Genomic DNA, 24,788 nt, shown 5'->3' with positions numbered 1-24,788 from the left:
AAATAATTCTCTGCACACTCACAGTTTAATGTAAGAACTGTAGTATACACACATACATTCTCTCTTCTAATGAATTCCCCATAAAAATATTTTTTTTCTCAATTACTCATTAATCACAGCTGTGCTGAAGGGCTCTCATTTGAAAGTAAAGGGGGATATTTTCCTTCAGATCAATGACGTGTGTGAATCTAAAATTTGTAAATGTATTTTATGCAGAAGTTCAGGAATTATGTTGAAGTTGTTACAGTTAATACTTCCATTCTCCCAGGGAAGAACCACTCCCCCTTGCTACATCTGTAAAACTCACAAAGCAGAGGTGGGATGCATCGCATGAGTCTAAATGTGTGGAACAACACATGCACACATGATGTGCGTTGGGTGGGTTGAGATTTATGTCCCTTGTACAGCAGAATTGTTTGGGTCGTACAGTGGCCATTTGTCCAGAATTTCTCCATGTTTTTCATCTGTCAAAAGCCTGAAAATCCAGTGGAACCGAAGTGTAGGTACAAGAGAATGGGCAGGTAATTGCCCACTCAGAAATAAGTCTGGAGAGCCAGCCTGCCTGGAGCTGCCCGCAGGTCAGGCAGCTCTCTACAGCACTGCTGTAAGCTCTTTCACAACTGCCCATACCTAGGTAGCATCAGAGGATGCGCTTCCCACACCGAGCCCTCTCCTTCCTCTGTATCCTCTCTTCCCCAGTGGTAGAGTGTGTCACTTACATCAGATGGCTTAAACCCAGCTGTGAATGAGAGACATTATTTGCTCTTGGATGGACGAAACAAAGAGAAAACGAAAACTTTCATTTGCCACATCATTTCTTTCTGTGTGAACCTGTTGCCCACCCTTTTCCTTTTGTCTCTAAGTGGCTTCCTCCAGCAACATTTAATCACAGCGAATGCTCTCTCCCGGGAGACCAGAAACTGTGCCTTAAGAGGTTCAGGGAAACACTATGTGCATATAAGATTTCACTGCCGTTGTTCAATCTGCATTGCTCAGGATGTTAATGTAATTTTAGATGCTTCACCACAGTCAGGGAAAAAACCAAACTCTCTCAAATTAGCTGATAGCAAAAGCATCTAATGTGTAGCAAATTGAATTGCATTTTGCTTACATTCAACTAAATTAACATTCAGATCTCTGAAAATTAAGAGGTGTATTATTCAACACATCAACAATATAAAGTCGCTTAATAATGATATTTTGATTACATTTTTCTAATTCAGGTCTGGCTGAATGCCAATATGACAAAAGTATCTGACGATGACAATAGCATTTGCCTGAGAACTAACACCAGTCTTAAATAATGTTTAAATTTATTCCTCTGTTTTAATTAAACACACATCAGTTCATTCTGTTGTATAAAATGATTTTCTAAATGGAACCGAAGATAAAAATTGGCTTACTGATAGCAAAGTCAGAGCTTTCAAAATTTCTACACGTGGTTAACAAACAGACTTGAAACGTGAAAACTTGCCGTTAGGCAGCACTGCACAGAAGGCACCGCCAGTTTGGACCCCCCATTAGCACCATCAGTGTAAAAAGGGACACGTTTGTCTTCAGAGCCAGCGCTGGCGCCGCGAGAGCAGCTTTGGGACTGCAGGCTCTCCCCGCGCCATGTCACTGCGTGCGTCCTGGCTGCCCAAGCCCAGCCCGACGCCGTGGCGGGGCTGACCTCATCTGCTGCACCAGCTTGCCCGCCTGCCCACCGGTGGCAGCCCCGCTCCTGCTGCTGACAGGGAGGATCAGAGGGGAACCTGGAGATGGGGGGTGGGTTGCAGATGAGGTGTGGTGGGACAACAGACCCAGCCCCATGTTTGCAGAAGGAGGGCAGGAGCGACAGACAAGTTGGGACCATACCGAGTACTTTGAATGGGTCTGAGAGGAAAGGCGTCATGTGCTGGTATCAGATTGGAGAAAATTAGTCTGCAACTGGACTAAAAGTCGCAGTAATCTGGGAAGAGGGTTTGATATCTGGATTGAGTTTAGATATGCTGCGCAAGAAGCTGCAAAGTGCAGAGAAGGCTTGGATGTGTGACTAAATTAACAGGCTTGAGATAGAGATAAAAAGTGATGCTGGGCTGAAGGCACTGGAATGATCCTGATGATAGGAGAGATGCTGGGAAAGGCACACGTCTGTACTAGTTTGTTATAACACATGCTACTTACGACTACAGGGAAAAGAGGGGATGAAAATTATTGTTAGTACTAAAACCAGGACTCTAGTGAAACTTCCAATTAAGCAAGGCTGTGCCTGACCCTTACTTGGTTGGGTTACCTGAGCTGCTGAAGGATTGGCTGGATCCTTGAACACATATTTTTACTCTGAATTTCTGAACACTTGCACATAAAGAAAGAACCATCTGCTATTGGTGGAAAACCACAGCACTTTCATCCAAACAGTAAATAAAACTTAAGTTACTAAGCAAAATGGGAAGCCTTGGAGAATCTGTACAGTTTAAAACTTTCTGAAGGTTTTGTATATGTTGCCAAGTATCAAATGTTTGGATGATAATGACCAAGGGATTAGAGATCAAAACATTTCTTTATTTTTTCATTTTGCTTGCTTTGTACATCTGGCAGTGTCAGGGTATTGTCCATTCCACGATGTCCCCTGTTCAGTTACTTATGCTCTCCGTTCAAAAACACGTCTGACTGATTAACTAAGAGCAGAGGGCAGCCCTATTAGCACATTCACATTCCTTTGCAAACCAGAGATGTTCTAACACACGTACAGAGTAATTATTCACAGACTGAAGTGGAAGCCAGCAATCAGAAAACCTTTTACAAATTAGAGAATGAGCTACAAAACCCATGCAAATTGCAAGGGACCTTAGGCCAAATAGTTTTATTTGTAATCACAGCCTAATTTTGCTGGATCAGTTTCAATTTTTTAGCATCCTTACATCAGTTTTATCTGACAAAACTGTAGTAGAATTAAACACTGGTCTTCACATCTTCAAAACCAGATGCCATACAGCAGGACAAGAAGGAAAGCGACACACAAAACCAATTCCAACATAAGGTGTTGGAGGAATGTATCAGTTGGGATTAAGTAACAGTGGCTAAGACCACCTCAGGTGCAACTTCCCAAGTAACAGATTTCCCTGTTTCCCAACCCAAATGGAAAACAAAAGCCAGAACAAAAATCAATTAAAATCTAATAAAACCATGGATTTGACAGGAAACAGAACATTTTGGTTTTGAGTATTTTAAATGTTTCTGAATTGGAATAAATTTAGCAATGCAATGACCTGTCAAAAAAATTAAGCAAATCGTTTTTCACTCTTTCATTTTTTGCTTTTTTAGCTGAAACGATCTAAGGAAACATCCACTGTATTGTGCTTGCTTTTAAAGTGTTCTGATGAAATCCAAATGTTAACAAATATTTTCTGGAGATGACTTTGCTGCAAGAGCTCTATTTAGCTTTTTCACAAAGCTTCTTTTATAAGGTCAGCCAGTCTCTTGAAGGCCTGAAATGACACAAATATGGTTCACATTTATATTCCAGCATTACTTAAATAGGCAGCATACCAAACCTGTAAGGCTACTAAAACTACCCTAACCATATACAAACTCAGTATTTTATACTGCAAAATTCTGCTGATATTCTCTGGTTTCCTTTTATAACAACATGTATGGGCTTTGACTGGACAAAGCTTCCACTTCTCTGACAGAAAATACAAGGCAGAGTTTTCTGAAACAGAAAAAGATATATATTGATTTTCAAAGGTTATTCGGAGTTCAGATGCAACTAAACAGTTGTACTTTTAATACTACTAGTGATCTTCTGGAATAGTATCTCTTTTAACTTAATATAAGGGCCTAGAGGCTGCAAGGGTGAAAGAAAAGGAAGAACAGTTGAGTGGGGAAGCATATAAAAGATACAGTTTGACTGTCAATAGTATGGTTATGAATTACTTTTACAAAGGAGAAGGAAGAAATAGAAGAAATACAGAAGAAGAAATAGAAAGGCAATAGAAGCACTTATCTCTTACACACCTTCACAACTGAATGAAAGTACAACTACAAATACTGAACTGTTTCAAGGACCTGAATCAAACAAGTATTAAATCTGCACAAATAAATGTCTCTTATCTTTCTTCCTACTGATTTTACAGATACAGCCAAATAGCATCCAAAATTTCCTAAAATACATAGAAGATTAGTTCCTGAGAAATTAAATACAACATATATGTCAATTGCATGAAAGAAAACTACTATTCTTTCTTATAAGGGATTGATAACGCGCACACACACACACACACACACACAGAAGAAAACAGATAATTCAATCTCAGGAATGGAAAGTCTGAAAAACAAAAGATATGTGATGCCTGCTAATACTAAAACAAATATCAAAACTTCCTCTGACTTCAGTGAAGCCTTTATGAATGATGTCTGGGAGGATTAAGTGTGAGACTCTACATGTATGAGATACACAGAAAAATTTTAAGTAGTCCTAAAAATTTGGTACCTTTCAGGTCATTTGGATATGAGTACCTTGCCTAATAAACAGCTAATACTGCTTCAAAAGTACTGGTTAATCACCAAAGTAAGTAAAAATAAGGGAGCATTATTATGTGAGAAACTGTCTTGATAAGAATGTTGAAAAAAAAATCTCACTTACCAGATCCATCTGGCCTGGAGACGACAGAGAGAAGGAGGCTCTGACATAAGAACTAGGCTCTGAACTATCGATATTGAATGCTCCTCCAGGAACCAGTAACACCTAAGAAAAATTGATTAGCACCCAGTTATCACCACTTCTACATTATGTTAAATTACATTTGAGAAGGCTCACCGCTGAAACACTGGTGTCAGAACATGGTGTAATATATTTCTTCTCTTCAAAATGAGAAGCCAAAAATACGCAACCTGGAAACTTTTCATAACAAAATAAGGGGCTCTCAGATTTTGGTCACCTAGGCTGGTGGGTTACCAGGTCTGGCTTATCATCACAATGTTTAGAAGCACCAGTGAGGTGGGATGTAGTTTACTGAGTACACAGTGCTGGCTCTTATAAATTGTAAAAATAAAACCACAGTTAATTTCTGTTATTAAAAAGCTATAGTGGACAGCCATCATTCATATAGATACATATATATGTTGTATACATGACATTGTACTATATATTATAATGGTTTAAATTTAAGTAAGCTGATTAAATATCAACAACTGAGTACAGACTTGAAAATATTTTATTAACGAGTCACTGTGCAACAATGCCTGACTTTCAGACTCAATGATGATGCACAGCAAGTTCCCCTGCTTTTTAATGTATGTTCATATGTGCGGATAGATACCGTAAATTTATTTTATCCTTCCCTCATTTCATTTTAACATCATAAGCTGTTAAACCATAGGTCATACTTCTTTCTGCAAAGCTTTTTCCATGATCAGCTGCTGTGTATCAGAAACACCCTTAATTTTGATCCATAAGAACATGCCAGCAGCAGGGGGGTACCATTCTGCCAAGTCTGGAGAGAGAAAAAAGAAAGGAATCAAGAAAGAAGCTTCTGCTTTACCTTTAACTGATACATCACAGATTTAGTGATGTTGTAGATTTGTTGCTCCAATGAACTCAAAGGGAATGTAGGCCACAGAGCCAGGATGCCACTTCCCAAATTTAAAGTACTCCTAACCAAATCTGTGTGGGCTTACTGCACTTGTGCTAGTATCCTCAATGCTTTTTTGTGAATGTGATTGCTCTGAATTACAGAAATCCCAAACATTAAAAACCTATACTTGTTGATTACTTTCAGATCAAGTAAACAACCTAAAATAATTTTTCTGATGAAGTTTCTCTTAACATCACATTGACTATCAATACAATTTAAAGCACAGCAAAGCGCAAAATGGTTTTCCTTTAAGTTACAATGATTACAGATTCTTCCCCAAAGACAAGGAGAGCCTAGGAGTTATGAGGCAGATGGGAAGGCTTAGAGAGGATTTATGTCTTAAATTACACTTGCAAACTTACTGTATACCTTTTGTTTACCTAGAATTCTTTATCTGGTTTTGGACATATTTTTGAAGAAACTATTTATTTGACTTGACATCTTCTCCAGCTATTCCTTGGTGTATTTAAACATTACATATCGACAAAATAAAGGTCTGTCTTCCATAATATTATGGCTCCTATTACTAGAAAACATGAAGACCCTGTAGTCTTTTACATAAGTATATTCTCACAATACACTTTAAGGTAGGCCACTGCTATTACACTGGTTTGATGCTTGGGGAATTGAGACAAAGAGGACCTACGTAGGTCAACAACCCAAGGTTGTTCAGAGCTATGTAGAAAAAGAAATACTTCATATCAAAAACCTGGAATTAGCAAGAATAAGTGCATTAATGATTGTGTGGTGCCCAAGTACCCATGTCCCATGGAAGTATCCTCTAAGGTAGGTGGGCAGTTCTTAAGCAGTTATTGCTGATTCCACTTAGACTAACTAAAAGGAGTGAGTCACTAACTGTAATTGCATTATCGTTGATCAAATTCTTTCTATGCTCCGTGACTAACCACAAAAGAGAACATTTGAAACTGATTTTGGACAAAGAAATGATTATCAGTACTGCTATATCAATTGTTTATATCTTCTTTTAAGTTAAGGCTACTGAATCTGGCTATTTCAGACAGAGATTTTAAAGACAGAGATTTTAAACATAAAAAATCTAAGGACATAGTGGAGTGAAATATATGCTCTTTATAAAACTGCTTTATATGGTAATGTGGTGAGCTTTTTTCTCATCACCACCTCCTTGTCCCACCAGAAAAGTATGAAAAAAGCAGCACTAGATAATTTGTCCCAAGCTTAATATTTAATGTCATTAATTTGCTTATAGTGTTTATCTGTCACTTCAGTCAAGAGATGAACTTCAGTGATTTTTCTTGAACACAAAGATGATAAATAGCTAGAAAAAAATTTAAGTAATTAGCTGTGTTGTACTCACTGACCTTTCAACCACTTGTCAGCAGCAATGAGCATTGCATCCCGCTGCGTCCTGTAGAACTCCACCACTCTGAAAGTAAATTATCAATTCAAAGTCATGTTCCCATAGCACTTCAGAGTCCATTTGTTTCCAAAGGCAGAAACAAAGCTTTTCTATTTCAACAACCTAAGTGCACATTTAATGGAAACATAAGCATATCCTAAACGGGCACAATACAGCATACTGTGTGTGTAAAATTTTGTGTCTTGAATGCTTCACCGTGTCTGCAACAAAGCACTGATCAACCAGACAGAGGAAGTGCTTGTGTGGCTGCTTCTTAAGCTTTACATATGTCAAGGAAACTCTTTACATATGATATCCATTCTGTCTATTGTATTAGTGGATACAAATCCTGCACAAAACAGGCATACTGAAGAAAATTAAGGACTTACACGTATGCAAAAGCACAGCCTCAGTATTTGTGCATTTGGATTGAATTTGTGTAATATGCACACATGGAAATAGTATTTCACAAGGTAAAAAGCAAATCATAGGATAAACCTGTCATGACTATTCGACAGCTTCCCCTTTTCTATCCCCTATCACCTTCACGCTTTAAGTAAAACTACCAAATGATTCAATCTCTTACTAAGGAAAATTACCCTAACCCAAGTTTCAACATGGATAAGTCTTGTGCAGCGGCTTTTGTTGACATAAAATGAGACAGCTGTGCAATGGGAGGCACAAGAGAAATGCCTGATAAAGAGTTCATAAATCAGATGCAAATGTGTTCCCTTCTCTGCAGAGAAAACACACGTAGTACTTTGCATGATTTTACATTTAGATTTTTTTTTATACTCTCTGACCCAATAGCTTTGATTTCTGGATGTATTTTATTCCACCTGATAGAAAAACAGCGACACTACCAAAGGCTTATATAGTTTTGGGACTCAGCCTATACTAATTGCTACATTCTGCACAAAATGGTAAATCTCAATTATGCAGTTTTTACCATATCACAAATTCTGTTGCAAGTTTTTTGCCTTTCTGTTAACATTTTACTTTCATGTTGGAATGAAATTATAAGTAAGACAACACTTCCACAAAAATGTAGCTGCTCCAAACAACAGGCTAGCTCCTACTCAAAAGCATGACCTAACAAGTCATCCTTGTCCAAATGATATCACCTGGAACAGGCTGCAGTCAGCTGTTGGGCCTCATCAGTAAGTCACCTGACAACTGAGTCTAGAAGGTTATAAAGCATTGCAGTTACCCTACTGCAGCACTATTTTCATTAGTTTGAGATGAAGAACAGCTTTCTGGCTTGAGTAAGGATGCCTTTTAGCCTACAAGAAGAAGGTAAGTGAAGAGATGCATTTAGAGTATATTTTTTGAACTGCTGGAAGTTGAGCTAAAGTGTGGTCCAAGTTTCCCTGCAAAACCTATCTTTATGCTCCTAATTCTTAAAAGAAGGCAAAGCTAGGGCTGGTGTGTCTGCTTTGTTTTTTTTTTTTAATGCTAGTGTTTACAGTGTGGACAACAGGCAGGTGCTCAGGGGACAGAAGTGGCTGTTACAGTGAAGATAAGAACCTTCTCCACGCTTTGCCCACACTCCTGTTACATGCCTCTGCAGAGTGTGGCACACTCCCCCGAGGTAGGAAGCTTGGGGTTCTAACTGCATCTGAAATGAAGCATGGATACTCAGAGAAACTATGCTCCTCCAGCATAATAAATGAAAAACAAATGTGTGTCAGTCAGTATGTAAGAAATGCCTTGCTGAGTTAGACCTTAACCCAGTGCTCTGTCTCTAAGAATGGTGATCATGGCAATGTTTAGTGAGTGTAGGTGAACCTCACTGCTGTCTGTAGGTCTTTCTATCAGCATCCACAATCATTAGATTAAGGATGTTAGAGGGTGAGTCCCTACTGAGTTAGTGAGACACGAACTCCCTTTACAGAAGCTATGCTGACTCCTTCTCAATAGATACGTGCTCAGTGATCTTAGCCTTTGCTATAGACCCTATCACTTTCACAGGGTTGAAAACTTTATTCACTGACATGGTGGTCCCAGGATCCTCCTGAGTTCCCTTCAGATGGGAGCTACGTAATGACTGTGCCAGTGGACTGGCTGATTGTTGGTCTGTAGTGGTAGGTTACATGCCCTGACCGGCATGTCTATAACTTCACACTGAGCTCCTTCAGGACTCTTGTGTGAATACTGTCGGTCTTGGTGACCTGGCTTACCCATTTGGCCTAATACTGGTGCACCTCCTCTGACCTGGTTACTGCGAAGAATGTTTTATGTAGGTAACAAGAAGCAGAATGACAGATGATGGGATCTGGCATATGACATGACCCTACCTGTCTATATGCTCCAAGAAACCCTTTTCTCCCCATTGCTGAAGCAGCTGTGATATCATAATCTAAAGAAATAAAACACATCATCAATACCATATTTTAAACAGCACTCTTCCGCAGACATCAAAAGATATATAGCCTGATGCATTATCCAAAATTCCACACAGGCAAGAAATTGCATGTGGGGTCTCTTGGAGCCCTTTATAAACAGAGGTGGCAACAGCAACAGGCCATTGTAGTCCATGTTACTGATGTCTCCAAGGATCATGGCCATGTTTGGAAGTTGGGGTGGGGGGAGGGAAAAATGGATGCAGAGCTAAATATAGTAATCAGGAAGAAAGAGGAGGGCAATGTATATTGCTTTACCTTCCTGCCCATATCAGCCTCTCTGCTTTAATACTGCCTCTATGACAAATTAATGGAGCTGGAAGGTGGAAGCCATATTTAGATGTGCTCAATGTCTCCTTTCCTTATTACTAACCATAAAGGGGCTGTAGTTGGCAGCCTGCTTTGTAATGTCTTTGTGGGCTGCCAGTATTGTTCTAATTGCAAAGTAGAATGAGAAACAGAAAAAAACTAAGTGCTTCTTCCAATGTATGCTTTACATTGAGGTTTTTCAAGTGAATCTACTGGCAAGAGATGTAAAGTATTTTAAATCTTGATTTGTGAAATCTGAGGGTTAAGGGCATATTAGCTGTGCTTTCCATGCACTGAGACACCCTCTAGCTCTGGTTGTAATTTCTATGGTGGTCTCTCCTTTGGCAGAATTGACTGTGTATGTGCTTATTATAAACAAAACTACAAAAGTGCAGAGCAACTGCAAAAGTGCAAAGCTGTTCGTTTGTGGTTTCTTATGACTTGGAATATGTTATCTTTTCTAAATACGATTCAGTTGGTGGTTTGGTACTTGCCTGTGTGAAAGTGCTGGTGTGCATTGTTGAAACCTGAATGTGTAGAATAACTCTGTCAATAAGAGGCTTGGGACCTGTCAGAAAACCTATTCTTAACCTAAAAAAAAAAAAAGAAAAAAGTTACTACAGAAATGCAATGTGCTAATACGTTGTGTAAGTTGTAGTTTAACTTATAACTGGGAAAATGTGTCACCATTTCATTGACATTGTAAGGATCTTCTATGCATTTAAGTTTATTTATATCTTAATACTGCCCTAAGCCCCAGGCTTATGCAATTTATTTAATGACTTTGATACTTGGCTCATAAAAACATTTAAGGGTTTTCAATGCTTAGAGTAGCAGCTTAGTTCTGAGACTTCAGGACATATCCCACATTTGTAAGTCTTCCTCTACAACCATAAAGATTACATGAATCAAAGGGAAGAAAAAGATACGTTTTCACATAATGAAAAATCATGAATGCTCAGGCTTTATGAAAAACAGATGAGAAGTGGCAAACAGCTTTACTCTTTCACTCCCTTTCAGTACAGCAGAATAAATGGAATTTAGACTGATAAACTAGATTCTTATTCATGCTTCAATTCTTATAACCCATCTTTATAGATTGGCTGAAGTTTTTCTTTGAAGAAAAATAGAACCAGTAAGCTCATATGCATCTTTGACAAAGATGAAATTGCATCATGCCTTTTTGCTGTGTCACTTCTGAAAGTGCAATCAAACTTAGCATTGTCTCCTCGCTTTCTCAGGAATGGGGTTATAATCCACTAGCTGCCAGTGCAGAATTCACATTACTTTCATATATCTATTAGGATAATAAAAAAAAGCAAGTTAAAAATCAAGTATGTTGACTTGTGTGAAATGGAAAACAGCCAGTTTAGCTTTTCAGGCAGGTGGAAACAACCTGAAAGAACTGTAGGGCTAGAAGATGAGAGATCAGTATAACCCTATGAATAGTTTTTGGAGAATGATGCCATCATTCCTCTTCTGTATTAAAGCCCAGGGAGTCTGCAGGAATGGTAAGACATAGAAGGAGAAATGGAAAAAAGAGAGAAAAGTTCCTAGGAGTTCCAGGAACAGAGCTGGAATCCAGCACCTGTCTGCCTAGCTGGTGTCTGCAAGAATGGGCTGCCTGGGGAGAGTGGCTTAACTATCAGTATCAGAAGAGAAACGGAATCTGGAGTTAAATGACTGCCAAGAGATGACATGAGAAGTGAGCGGACTGAGAAAAGCTGTGGATCCAAAAGTACATTCCAGAAATGGATAGGTATTAGATGAAAAAACACTATGACATGTCTGATCATTTTGTATGAAGTATTAGTCTTGTGCCTTAACTGAACAGGCAATGCTGAGCAGTCTGAAGCTGGCCTTACCCAGATGAGAGAATTTTAGAGAAAGAGTCAGTCCTGATAACTCGGCCATCCACATCCATTGAGAGGAAAGTTGGAGCCCAAGGCTTGGAAGAAAAATAAAAAATAACATTCAAGGTGCTAGTAAGGATTACAATGGAATTATTTTCTTTACTATGAAGACATAATTAATTTCCTAAAGAAATATTTTGATAGTAAATATTTTACAGATGTGCATTCCAAGGAAAAAATGTAGTAACTTGCTGACAAGTGATTGTTCAGGCTAGCTGTCTGAGATGTGATCACAATGTTCTATGAAAGTCATCAAGAAATCAGCCTTGTTATTTTTTGATGCTTAGCCCACTGTTCACCATACAAGTGTTCAGTTCACGTTGTGGTATGATGCCATAAGTAGGAGAGAGAAATAATGATTTCTCTGCTATGATTTTTTTTAATGGAGTAAACAGAAACTGTAATTTCTAAGATGGGGACCTGTAACTTTTGGCTTTATCTTAAAAAAGGGAAATCAGAAGATATGACCAAATTTTGATGATCTGAGTTCAGCGCACTTTTTCGTTATCAAGAATTCTGCTTTTACACCTTCTCCCCTTACACTCTCTAACAAAGCTACACAATGCTATTCAATAAGTGAAGCAGTTTTATTGCTTCCTCCCATAAAAACATGTTTCAAAGTAGAAAATATTGAACTCTAGCTTCTACCAATGTTCTATTGCTTTATAAGACCAGCTTTTATTCCTGAAATTAGGTACTTTTGCAGACTGTGCAACTGTAGATCCATGTGTGAAGACGGGTCAACACTCGATTGTTACCCATTTGGGGAAAATTTATATGAAGGAGGGAAGCTGCCTATCCAATACTACTTCCTGTGGTATCTGGGAGAACTCCCTCAGGTTGTCTAAAAGGCAAAGGGGTAAAAATTGGGATATAGTAGATTGGGAGTAGGCAGTCTTCCACTGAATGAAAGAAGAGCCTGGGCTGAAAGAAACATTGAGGCTGCTATTTTCATGTGCTGCTTCAGTGGCATACTTGTTTTGCTCTGGAGGCAAAGCCTTTGCCATTTTCTGACTACTGAAGGAAATTCTCTCCTGTATAAGGCTTGAGGCATTTGAACCACTGATTCAGGACAGGACTGATGCTATAAAATGCCACAAAGGGGACAACAACTGAAAGTAGTATAGACTGTGAGGCCTTCAGCTACCTTGGCAGGACATGAAGAAGAAACATGCAGGAAGATCCATGGTTCAAATCTTAGTTCTCCCCTGGACCAGAAAAGAAGGTGTTACTAAGGAGTATGGAAGACAAATTACCTTTTCAAACTGAAGAAAGTAGTAAGGATCGTCTTCTATTATGAGGAAATCATATTTTCTTGCAAGCTAAAGAAATGAATAAAAAGTAAAGATTTGTTAAAATGTAAAGACACTGTAAATTCAGTTCTTCCTGTACCTTGGGCCTATTACCAGGACCATGTTATGATCTTATGGATTGCTCAGTCGCTATATACAAGGCCCTGTCAAAAGAAGCTTTCAAATGCCCGATTTAGACATCAAGCAATTGTAAGAGTAAACATGGTACCTGCAGTACAAGGACACATGCATATAACTGAAGGTCTGTTCCATGTAGTGTTCAAACTGTGCAGAAAACTTGCACTAAGTCCAGTTTGAAGCCCATGGCAAAGGTATCAGCCAGCAATAAGCTACTATTGCAAAAACAATTTATCTAATGCATAGTCCACCTCTGAAGAGTTGTCATGAAAGAGGTTCTGCTAGAAACAAGTTCTAGGAGGAATGTCTACTGGACCAATAATGGGCCCAAATACCACACATGGGGTATCCTCAACTGAAACAAGACTGACATTTATCCATTTCCACCTACAAAATACACCAGCTACGTACCTGGTAAATCTCCTTCTTGCGCTCTGTGGTCAAAGAGTTTCCAGTTGGGTTGCAGCCATTCGGAATAGTGTACAGGAATTTGGGGAGGTGGTGGCTATGATTTTTTACATCTTCTGAGCTCCAAGTAGAAAGAATTTCTTTTAGAGCTTTTGGAATAATGCCATGTTGGTCACTAGGAACATTAATTATGTTACAACCCAAAGGTCTCAGCTGTTGATAGGAGGAACAAAACTGTCATAATCCCATAATTCAAAGGTCTTCCTTTTGTCACTGGCATTGTAAAATTTCATTGACACAAAGTCTTTCTGACTTTATAGCTATCTCAAACTCCATTTGCTCATTATTCAAAAGAAAGTTTGCCTGAATTTGCTGTGAAGCTTGCCAAACTTAACACATTACACTTTATTTGCCCCGTTAAGCCGGCTGAGAAGAAATGGGTATCTCCTATGTCCAATTGCTGCTCTTCTCCAGGAAATCACATAGTTTTGCAAGCAGAAGGGGGTTTTGTGAATTTGAACTGTGTTCTCTGAGGATTTCTTATGCTCTCACCACAGATAGTAAGTTCATGGCACTTTCATTTCCTCCTGACAATTTACATTCTACTTCAGTGGAAGTGCCCGAACTATAAGCTACTCTTCACTGACAAAGGGCAAAGAATCTGTTCTCAATAGATATATTCAGCAATACAAAGGGGAATGAAATGGTGCTACTGCAATGACATGTTGACAGCAGTATGAAAAAATATAGGTAAAATACCAACAAAAAAGCATGCTGTCTCCCCTCTGAGGAATTTCAATTTGTACCATGTAGTGCTCTGCATTTTTAAGTAAAAATGCAAGTTGCTGCAATGTCAAATATATTCCTAGAAGTATATTTGATTAGACAAGATATATTCAAACTTAGCACAGCAAACAGTAACAAAATTCCTTTTGATGCAAGGGGAGACTAGACTGAAATTGTGGTGTATTACCTATTTTAACCCTTCTTAACAATTCTTATGCATTTTGAGCTGACATTTATTTACATAGTGATTAAGCTATTTTTCAGAAGTAAACTTTGCTATTTTTGTGTAGTTCTTACTAATTCACATCTTCATACTTGTATATGAATGTTTCAGGCCTATTCCAATTTCACAGTAGTTATAGCTACAGTGTAATCAGACCATGAAATACTTCAGGTGAATGTGCTGACAAGTTAAAATACTGACTTGTTATAAATTTGCTTCAACCTGACTAGGTTGTGATGGCTTTCTTTCCAGTTCTAAATGTGACTTTAGCCCTTGAATGAACTAGGATTTGGAAGAGGAAATTCGGTCCTGGGAATAGCTTTTACAGAACTTTTAGTAGAAAAGCTTCTATGAATTTATATTTATGAACTGGACTAACACTAAACTTGATTCTTAGATAGGTTTTTACAGTAAATACAGTGTATATAAGCCTGCAGATCAGCTACTAAATTGCTGTTTACTTCAAATACAGCATTCACAATATTTTGTAGCTAAAGAATACTTACAGCTGCTAGTGTCCCAGAGTATGTAGGTGCATCCAAAAGGATGTTGTCACCAGGATTAATGAGCATTTCAAACACCTGTAAAAGAAAAGTCTATTTCAGAAAGATTGTGCCATTCTTGTGCACATGCTTCATACTTCTGACAGTGGAATTAAAAATCTTGATTAGATATTAGTAATTCCCTAACCACTTAATTATGCTGTCTGTGAGAAAAGCAATGAACAGATGAAAAATCTGTTTGAGAGCCAAATGAAGCTAGGCAATCATCTAGAGAATACCAATTTGAAATGGAAAGACAGTGCTCTTGTACAGTAGAAATAGTGCTTCAGTTACAGAAATGATCAACTAAGCAGTGAGAGTGGACTGGAAAGGGTAATTATTTAAGGAAGCTTAACATAATTAGAATTGAGTTATGGTAAAGTAAATAATGCATCTATGTACTTATTACTACACTACTTCTGTAACATGAAATGTTACCTTACAGCATATTTTCTGACAGGCTCTTTGGTTTACTTGAACATTCATGCAGTCCTGACAGATCAGACTGCCACACCAATTTCATTTCAGTTCTGTTATCTTGTATTGATAATACCGTGAGATGTACCCTGCATATAGTTACACACTAGCACTTAATGCTGAGTATAACTGAACTTATGGAAAAAACATCTCTCTGAAAGAAATGCTTTTAACATATGAAGCTTTTGGTCTTACTTTACACAAGCCTTCCTGGCTGCCGGTTGTGACACACACTTCCATTTGTCCTTGCTCAGGACTATAATTGGCTGTGGGGGGATTATGTAGATTCCGCTGGAAATCCTTTAGCCAAGACAACAGCTCTGGAATCCTGAAACATGAATAAAATAAAGTGTGTCTAACATCTTATAAAGGCTGAAGCTAGGCTGTTCCTCTAAATCAATGCCAAATCTAGCACACAGTCCTGAGTAGGATTTCAACTGTCACAGATACACTTAGATGCTGATTTTATGAGTGCTTTATCAAATGATGAAAATGAGATAAATGTTTCTTATGGAAAGGCAGAAGAGGTGGGCATCTGTGGTCCATACACCAAATTATCATACTGAAATCTGGGTGGTAATGATCTGCCAAGGATGGAATAGGGGTGGAGGCTGAACAATATCAACTCTTAGGAGTGATCTTTCCATACTCAAATGTGGCAATGTGACAAAGCTTGCAGTACTGCTATTAACAGGCTGCAGATAATAAGGATTTCTGTAACAGATTTTTAAAAAAAATATGTCTTAAGATCTTGTAGGATGTTCACAAATGGCTGGGTTCATTTAAATATTAAGAAAAGTCTTAACTTCACTGATTAATGGCCTGTGTGCCTCTAGGTACCTAAATATTTTTGCAAACCTGTCACGAGCCTGACTCAGTGCTGTCTGCTGGGGAGTTCACATGAGTGCTGAAGTAACTTAATGATATGCAATTTTTGTACTAAAGATGACAATACTATAAATACCTCCAACTACCACAAGTAGTACATATTTACTTTAATATATAGTAACAAATGAAAGCAAAACAAATACTCCAGAATGTGGAAACTATGTATTGCAATGCAGTATCTTTTAATGAGTATCTTATTGCAAAACACAAAATGATTCCTCCTAGTGATGTGGGAGTCTGAATTCTCAAATACTAATAGCCAGGAGATGCTCTGGCTTGAGAATTACTAGTATTAGGGTTTAATTACTCATCTGCTCAAAACTTTCCACTTAAACTGAAATGTAAATAGTGAGGCAAACTGAAAGAATTTAAACCTGGTTTTTGTAAAACAGGTTTTACAAACAGGTTTTAAAAGCACAGGTGAATTAATGCAATAATAAAGGATCTTATGATCCTTTGATTCTGGTATCTTGAAGTGCAAGCAGCTGTGACAGATACCCTGCTGAGGCTGAGTACTGGAGAGCTCTCTTCATCAGATCTTCCCCAATCTCGACAGCAGTTCCATGTCCAATGGCAACAGTAGCCCTCTTAAATGGAAAAACGTTAGGGTTTGGTGCCCCTCCAGCCAGAGAGATGAGAGAGGGAGGGGACTTCTGCATCAGTTCAGCTAGAGTGAAAGGAAAAGACCTTGGTTACAATTCAATTATTGTAACACTGATCATATTCTTCAGTCAGGTTATAATAATGGTCCAGAGAAGTTTGTCCCATTTTTCACTTTATTTTTTAACTGTCATGAATTCAAAAGTATGATAATTCTTTTTAAACTCACCCTTCTTCTTGGATTAAATAGGTGTTGGGGGTGGGGTGGGGAGGGAGACATGGGTGGGACAGACCAAACCAAAAAAATCATCTTTGTTAAAATAAATCATAAATAGCTGTTTTTACCTTATCTGGACTGTTCTACTATTATAAAAACTTTTTGTGACTGATGTCTTTTAAGCTTCACCTTAATGATCTTCTGTTTAGAATGACTTGGAATGATTTGCTTTGGTTTTTCTTCAGTCTCACTTTAGCTGATGTGGCAGTACTGCAGCTACACTAGTAGTTACATATATGATTATAGCTTTTCCATAAGGGAATGGTTCTGGCAGTCCAGCTTTGGTGGCAGAGGCACTGTGTAAATAATTCAGTATGAAGAAAATGCTAACAACTTGTGCTTTAAAATCAGTTTCACAATCATTCAGATCCAATCTATGCAGTGCAGACTGGACCTTAATCCAGCAAGGGCACTTGACTGCATTAAATCTAAGAGCTTACAATATGGCACTTATGTTGGCTTGACAGTTTTATATCAGATATGAGAGGACAGATGACACCAGATCTGGCATAAAGCCCCCGGTTATTGAGTTTATTCTCCGCTATTTATTAGCAAACTTGAGCATGGGGAGTTAATTCTTATCAGTTCAGCAACGTGGGTCATGTCTGTGACTTTTGGTCTGGTAAAGAGATATTTACTTTGTCATCAAAACTGCAGCCTTAATGTGTCTTTCTGCACAAGCTGTGCTACTTAATATTTGTGTTATGATGCATATCAGTGTATCACTTGAAAAAGTATAAAGATTGACTAGAGTGAATTAGTTGACTTAGCTGTACCTGTATGAAGCATTTTAAGCTGAACAGCAAACGCGTTACCAAGAGATGAAATTGACCCCTGAAGGCTTAACTAGTGATGTATGTCTCATGCTCTCATTCTGTCAGGTCCCTGTAGGTTTCAACTGAGTAAACAAGTAGGCAGTTAACCTTTTCTATCTGTCACACAGAAGACTATGTAACATGGTAGCCTAAAGATAGTGTAATATAGAAAAGGAAAGTGTAGCAACACTGAGGGGGTGGGGGCGGTGAGGAATTTAAGGACATTAACAGGATACAGGAGAGCTAGGTGAAAAGAAACATTATGCTGGAACTGAATTTCAAGTCATTAGCAGTAGCTTGTTCCTGGACAACCAGCATAAATTCATAGCAAACTGTGCCAAAAGCTCTGCTTCAGAAGCAGTAGCAGAGACTTTTCGGACACCTGTTGAAGTGACAATACAATTTCTTCTGTCTGGATGGGTTTCTGAAATGGCTATTCACTTCATTCTTCTTTATACCTGCTTGGCATCTCAACTTGACAAAAGTCAAAGCAGTTAACTGGCCTTGCTTGTCAGCTTACAGCAGTTTTCTTTCAAGACCTTTCAAGTCTTTAGCCATGATACCCCAGTGAAGTCCAGAATGTAGAATGATACCCTTCCAGAGAACGAGCATATACTCACTCAGAAGTCTTATTGGAGATGCTTTTCTTGCTGCACTCACAGTGGTGATGAACCGAGAGTAATTCATATCTGTAGGGAAAGAGCAATTAATTGAACATGAAACTAGAAAAGTAAATAGGAACCCCAGTGCTTTTGGTATGTGCATCTCCTGCAATTGATGCTTCCAATTCATCTCCACAGATGTGCTCTATGATAAATTAAATGTCAACTTATTCATGTTAAAATCAGTGCTGATATTTATTTTCCTTTTTGAACTAAGGGAAAAGGTTTCTGCTTCATACTCGCAGGTTCTGTCACAGCCTCCTAATGACACTGGCACAGCAAGACTAGGCCAGATGCTGCTGTTCTGGTAAACACAAATAGCAGTACAGCTTTGGTCTGGAGAATTTGTTGGTGTGCCAGTGAACAGGAAAAAGCCCTTTTCCCCTCCCTTTACTGCCAGCTGTGGAGCTTTAAAGGCAGATTACAAATTTGGAGATCTGACAGACCTTAAACAACCATCAGCTCTTTTTTAAATGAGAATCCAGCTTTATTTAGCTGTATTAAGTATTGCATTTAAAGTGCTTTAATGATTGCAAGCCATCATTACGAGTCACAACACTTGTCAAGTTACATGTGTGGTGTTTTTTTGTTTGTGTGTGGGGTGTAGTTTTTCTTTTTAGAAAGGATAACTAAGAATGTCTTTCAAAATGCTTCAGATGAGTGTTTTCCCCCTTTTTTCCTTGGTGCTGATAGAGATTCAGTGGATAATGAACTGCAGTCCCGTGGGAGGCCTCAAGGCCTGCTCTCACAGGAAAGCTATCTTCTTCAAAAGGAAGGAAAGCACAGGAATAAAATGAAGGGCACAGAGACCCTGTCACTTTGACTACCACTTCCGAGCGTGCTTCTACTGAATTCGCAGAAAATAATCCTCTAGCAACCACAGCGACATGCATGTGCTGCCGCAGCGACATGCATGTGCTGGCAGCTATTAAAAATGATCTGTCGAGCAAGGCTGCTTTAAAAAGCCACCAACCTCATGCTTTCTAAAAATAACTTTCCTCGCCCTCCAGCGCGTCTCCCCCATCAGAGCACACCGAGGCCCTGCCGTAGCGCTGTTGCCTATACACAAAGGCTGACTCCGGCTGCCTTTTCGGGAGTACCTGAGGCAGCGCTTCTCGCCCCCCACCCCCCCGAGGCGACTCCCGAGGCGCCCCACCGCTGCCCCCCCCTTCCCGGAAGGGACACGCCGCGGGCGGGGACGGAGCCCCCAAGGCCGCCCCGAGCGACGCGACCCGACCCGACCGCCTTCCTCCGCTCGCAGCGGGTACCCGCCCGGCCGAGGGCCGCGGCGCCTCACGGCGGAGGGGACGGTGGCGGCCGTTGGCCGGGCCGCGCGCGCGCACCTACCTACCGGCAGGACGGCGCGGAGCCGGCAGCGGCGGGGGCCGGAGAGGGCAGCGGCGGCGGGCCGCGCTGCTGGGCATGTGCGGGCCCGCCCGCTCGCTCCCCGAGCCGACGGGCGCTGGGGCGGGCGCTGAGGCGGCCCCTGGGCGCCGGGCGGGGCGGTGAGCGTCCGCCGGGGCGGCTCTCTCAGCGCTTCGGGGCCGCCGAGGGCCCGGGGCTGGCCGGCGTAGCTGGCTGAGGGGCGGGGGGCGGCAGCCGGTCCGGTAGCCGCAGGCAGCGCGGCCGTGAAGGCAGGGCGGTAGCGTTCCGCTGAGCGGGTTTGGACGCCGATCCTGTGTAAAAGCCGTGGAACGCACGGCTCCCCCATCGGTTCCTTCGGTGTAACGTCCTGAAAACGAGGGCTGGCGCTCGATCGGTGCGGGGAGAGGGGAGGCGGCCGGGCCGCGGGCACGGCAGAGGGCTGGGCGGCGCCGCGGGGCAGCGCGGGCCCGCCGCCACAAGCGGATGTCGGCGCTGGGGGAAGCCGGGGGAGAACGGGAAACCGCGCGTCGTTTTCGTTTCGTCCGGAAGGACGGACTAGTGGGCCTGGCGCGGTCGGTCAATACGTCAGTTTTGTAATAAAGTTATTAGTTTATAAATCGCCAAAAAGAGGCAGTAGCGTGGAGCAGGAGAGCTAAACCCGGCGTTGTCTCGCAGACCTCACCAGGGCGGCGATAACGGAGCAACCGGGGGTACCGTTTTCCTTGTGCTCCAAGGTTCGTGAAGCAGCAGTAGCAGCAGCACAGCCAGTCTCTGACCCCACCGCTCGTTGGGGCCTGCTCTGCTGGAGCCCCGCGGGCTGAAGGAACTTGCTTTGGTTAAAGCACAGCAAAAACGGTCTCGTTTTTCAACCGAGTTATGCTCTAATCCACTGTATTGTGTTTTCGCTAAAGCTTCTGCTGATAAAAGGAAGGAGGACTAAGATCAAAATTTGAAGTGGGACACGTGAAAGTACGGTTTTTTCAGAGACCAGCAGGATCGGTGCCAGGAAAAGCAGGATCAACTGTGTCGTGACAGGTCCCCTGCTCTCTGGGTGTTATGTGCTGTTGTTGGTGCAACACACGTGACTAGCTGCTGCCACTTAGAAAGGTCCAGGGACACATAGTCATTTTCTAGTCAAGGCTTTGGACTTTAGCACCTCAGGGCTGCCATGGTCCTTGCTCCTGAGTGCAAAATGGAAGAGAAGGGTCTAGGTATAAAGTAGTCTGAAAAACCAGTGCAAGGACATGCGAAACCCGGCATGCTTTGCAGCATGTACGTCTTCATAGTTAGCTTGGAGGCAGGAAAGTGAAAATGCTGGAAGGGATGAGCACTGGAGCATTTCTAGGCTTTAAATCAGTAAATCACCAGGCTTTAAGGTGCTTGGTTCTTAAAGCACTTTTTAACTGGTACCTTCCAAAACCTTCTCAAGGCAAAGCTGAGGTGTAAGAGCAAAATGGCTCTAGAAGAAAGAGGAGGCACTGTAACAAGATACCTTTTTTCCTCTTTAGTTTGGATGACTCTGTCCAGTGTTTGCATCTGCTGAAAGGCTCCGTAATTAGATGGAGTGAATTGAAATAGAAATAGAGTTCCTTCCTAGTTTGTGACGTAGGTGAGAAAGAATCGTTCACTTTAGTTGGCATGTGAGCGCTGTTACGCTGAAAATCAAATTTTGTTACTAACTTTCATGGCCTGAACAATTTCAAATTTAGGTAGTTATCTTCTAATAGTGTGATGTACAGACAAAAATAAAAGATGGGCGTATAAATATGAAGTAACCTAGAAAATGGCAATGTGTAAGAAAACCACCGAGTATATTGGCTATGTCCCCAAGCAGCCACAAATGGAGAGATACCAAACTTCTGTGGGGAGCTGGCTGTGAAAACACAGATTGAATCTGAGCTGCTTTTTGTGCAATCTTGTTTTTTCGTTTCCAGGCTGTCAGTGTTGCAGTTTGTGGCACAGACCAAAGCCCAGAGAAGTCAAAAGAAAGGTTTCCATTGATTTCTGTGGGCTTTGTCTGGTGTCTTAGCCAATTACAGTGTCATCCTATTGAAACAAATTAAAAAAAAATAATTAGAAAGTGTACAAATGTTTGGATGCTTATCCCCTCTGGATTCATGTGGGAGATCTCTGCATCACTGTTCATATTCCTTAGCAACCACGAGTCGAGTGCTCTGTTTTCCTACTGTGTAAGAATAGTTATTTCCTTGCTGTCTTTGTGTATTATGTGCACACTTAGAACAATGGCTATTTGGCGCAGGTCTTAGATAATTCATGAAGCTTTGGCAAGGCTCACATATGGTTGTTCCTAATGAGAAGTATCTCCTCTCCTGTCATCTGAAAATGTACTCTACCTGTCTGTAAAATGTCTAGATGCTGAGGCTAAGCTAGGTCCAGTTATGTGTTTAAAAAAAAACCAAACAGCCAACAAACAGAACAAAAAACCCTAAAGCAATTTGACTTACGAGAACAAGGAGATCAGGCAAATAATGTTCCTGCACTATTTCTTTCTCCCTTAAGGACTTCAGAAATACCAAAACAGTATTCCTTTTAAGAGGACCAAGAGGAGAGCAAAGAATTGAGACAGTAAACACCAAAATTCAACTGAGATGCTGTTTTTGCAACTGTATCAATTTTAATGTAAAGTGCAAATAACCCTAAGAAGCTGCAACGTGTCCTGGGATACTATAATTTTTATAGTTTTAAAGCATGTTCATTCTGTAAGATTTGCCGAGTGCCCTATTTGAAGTGATAATTTCACATCTATTAAATGTGAGTCGTATGAAAAATATGATACCGTCTACGGACCACTTAGCTGGGAGTAAAACTACTAGAAGGGTTAAAACCTCAGTGGTGGTGGACCAAGCCATATATAAAGGTTGCCCTTTGGAAAGCCTGGTTTGTGGGCTCGCACCCACTCTCGTTGACCATAAGATGGCGCATATGCACTTCGTTTCCTGGTAGTGAACTCAAACTCAATAAAAATTTCAGATAAAATCATATTGGCATATTTTATTTGACTGTAATTGCTTCACTGCAGGCACTTTCTGAAACTCGAAATTAAGACTCCCACTTGAACAGCTTGGCTATCTGCATTTCAATTAATGGGTTAAATTTGGGCCAGTAACGCTTATTACTAGTTGGAGACAACAGAATTAAAAAGTGGTGCTGCCAAAATAGTGTTACAATGTGAAGGTGGAAATTTTAACGTGACGAATTGCAATGTCTGCCCATGAGAAAATCATGTAAGACCAGAAAATGGATAAGTGTGAGATCAGCCATTTTGAACATCAGAAGCAAATTGTTACTGCCAAGGGCCGCCTTCCACAGGAAAAGTGCTGACTTTGGCAGTACCTTTATGTTTGCAGAACGCCCTGTACGCAGCAAACCATCACAGGTGCGCAGCAGCCACGAAGATCAGGAAGATCTCAGCAGTGCAGAACAGTTTGAATCTAGGTTGTGAACATCCACTGACACAGTTACTGTAAAGATCAGAGGTACCTCTTTTTCCTGTAGGAAGCTAAAACTGCTAGGAGAGTGCTGGCTTTGTGTCTGGAGAGAATTGGTGGAAGAGATGTGATGTTAATTGTCCTTTGGCTTGTAGATTACTTGAGTAATTTCCTGACTTTTTGTCTGTCTTCGCTGTAAGCTCTTGGGAAAGTAACTCTCTTATTATTCCTTTATGCAGTGCCTTTTTCAGTGGGACCCTGATCTTGCTGGCCCCTAATCAGAGCTACTGCAAAACAAGTAGAATGCTGTCACTTGCTTCTCTCCCCCTTTTTTGAGGCAACTGCATAGTAAAACCAGTTTATATTGTCTTTATCCAGGATTACAGAACTTAATGCATCCCAAAAGTGGGAGAGGGCTTGGGGAACAGTGAAGAAAGATTCTCAAACAGTTCCAAATCCTGCTGCCTATCCAAATAAAATTAAACAGCAGCCTAGGCTCACCTGTATGTATTCATGTTTGTTGACCACTTCAGAGTTAGGAGGACATTCTTATGTGAGTGTGCTTTCTGCTGGTGCTCATTTTGTTACTGCTTTTTTAATGTCTGGCTCCTTATTATGCTTCAGAGACTGTCAGATGAAAGTAATGGGACATCCATGGTACTCATAATATTCATAGCAGCTGTCAAATGATACTGTCTTAGAGTGAAAGACTTACGGTTCTGCAGAGTGACAGCTGTGGCTTGTATATGTTTGAAGCAGCCCTCTATGCTTGAAAGGTAGTTTCACCCAGATATGCAGCAGTCTTATTCTCTGATTGACAGCCTTTTTTTTCTTTTTTTTTCCTTCTCTCTTTTTTTTTTTTTTTTTTTTTTAGTGCATCAGGGCTGTCATGATTGCTTCCATCTTTGCCTTTTTCCAATCAAGGAGAGAGGAAAGCATGGTATCTAGAAAAACAGAGTTTTTCTAGATATTCTAGTACAAACTCTAGAAAAACTGACTTTCACAGTAACTTATTCCTCAAAAGCAGTTGCTTGCTCCAGAATGTGTTCTTTTGATAGGATGTCTAATACACTGAAATGTTTTCCTTAGACATGTCAGACACTCCAGTACTTTAAAAAAAAAAAAAAAAGCCAGGAGTGATATTTTTCATATCACTTTGTCCATGCTATAGCAACTGAAATTGGATGGAGCAAAGATCAATAATATATCCAGTTAATACACTAACGTATAAATTAAATGAATCATA

General features: G+C 40.4%; 1 protein-coding gene across 1 annotated transcript; it reads right to left on the bottom strand.

Moving 5' to 3' along the window:
- Window positions 1–1,081: 1,081 nt before the first annotated feature.
- On the bottom strand, window positions 1,082–20,587 carry AADAT (aminoadipate aminotransferase). Its single transcript, XM_075028476.1, has 14 exons — window positions 20,076–20,587; window positions 18,687–18,755; window positions 16,873–17,041; window positions 15,682–15,814; window positions 14,974–15,048; window positions 13,462–13,671; window positions 12,877–12,942; window positions 11,573–11,655; window positions 10,202–10,298; window positions 9,294–9,355; window positions 6,959–7,023; window positions 5,371–5,477; window positions 4,628–4,729; window positions 1,082–3,470 (listed from the first exon to the last, which is right to left on the bottom strand). Exons 1-14 carry the CDS (start codon window positions 20,437–20,439, stop codon window positions 3,429–3,431), a joined length of 1,644 nt encoding a protein of 547 aa, XP_074884577.1. The 5' UTR covers window positions 20,440–20,587; the 3' UTR covers window positions 1,082–3,428.
- Between the last annotated feature and the right edge of the window lie 4,201 nt (window positions 20,588–24,788).

This window comes from Buteo buteo, chromosome 1, assembly GCF_964188355.1.
Source record: "Buteo buteo chromosome 1, bButBut1.hap1.1, whole genome shotgun sequence".
Lineage (NCBI taxonomy): Eukaryota > Metazoa > Chordata > Aves > Accipitriformes > Accipitridae > Buteo > Buteo buteo.
Note: the sequence above shows the minus strand (reverse complement) of the source record. Positions and strands in the feature narration are given on the sequence as shown.

Coding starts and splice junctions, on each gene's coding strand:
- AADAT (XM_075028476.1), bottom strand. CDS start 20,439: ATGGGGGAGCCGTGCGTTCCACGGCTTTTACACAGGATCGGCGTCCAA. Junction 15,815..16,872: donor CAGTACTCAGCCTCAGCAGG/GTATCTGTCACA, acceptor TTCATGTTTCAG/GATTCCAGAGCTGTTGTCTT. Junction 7,024..9,293: donor TTCTTGGAGCATATAGACAG/GTAGGGTCATGT, acceptor ATTTACTTTCAG/AGTGGTGGAGTTCTACAGGA.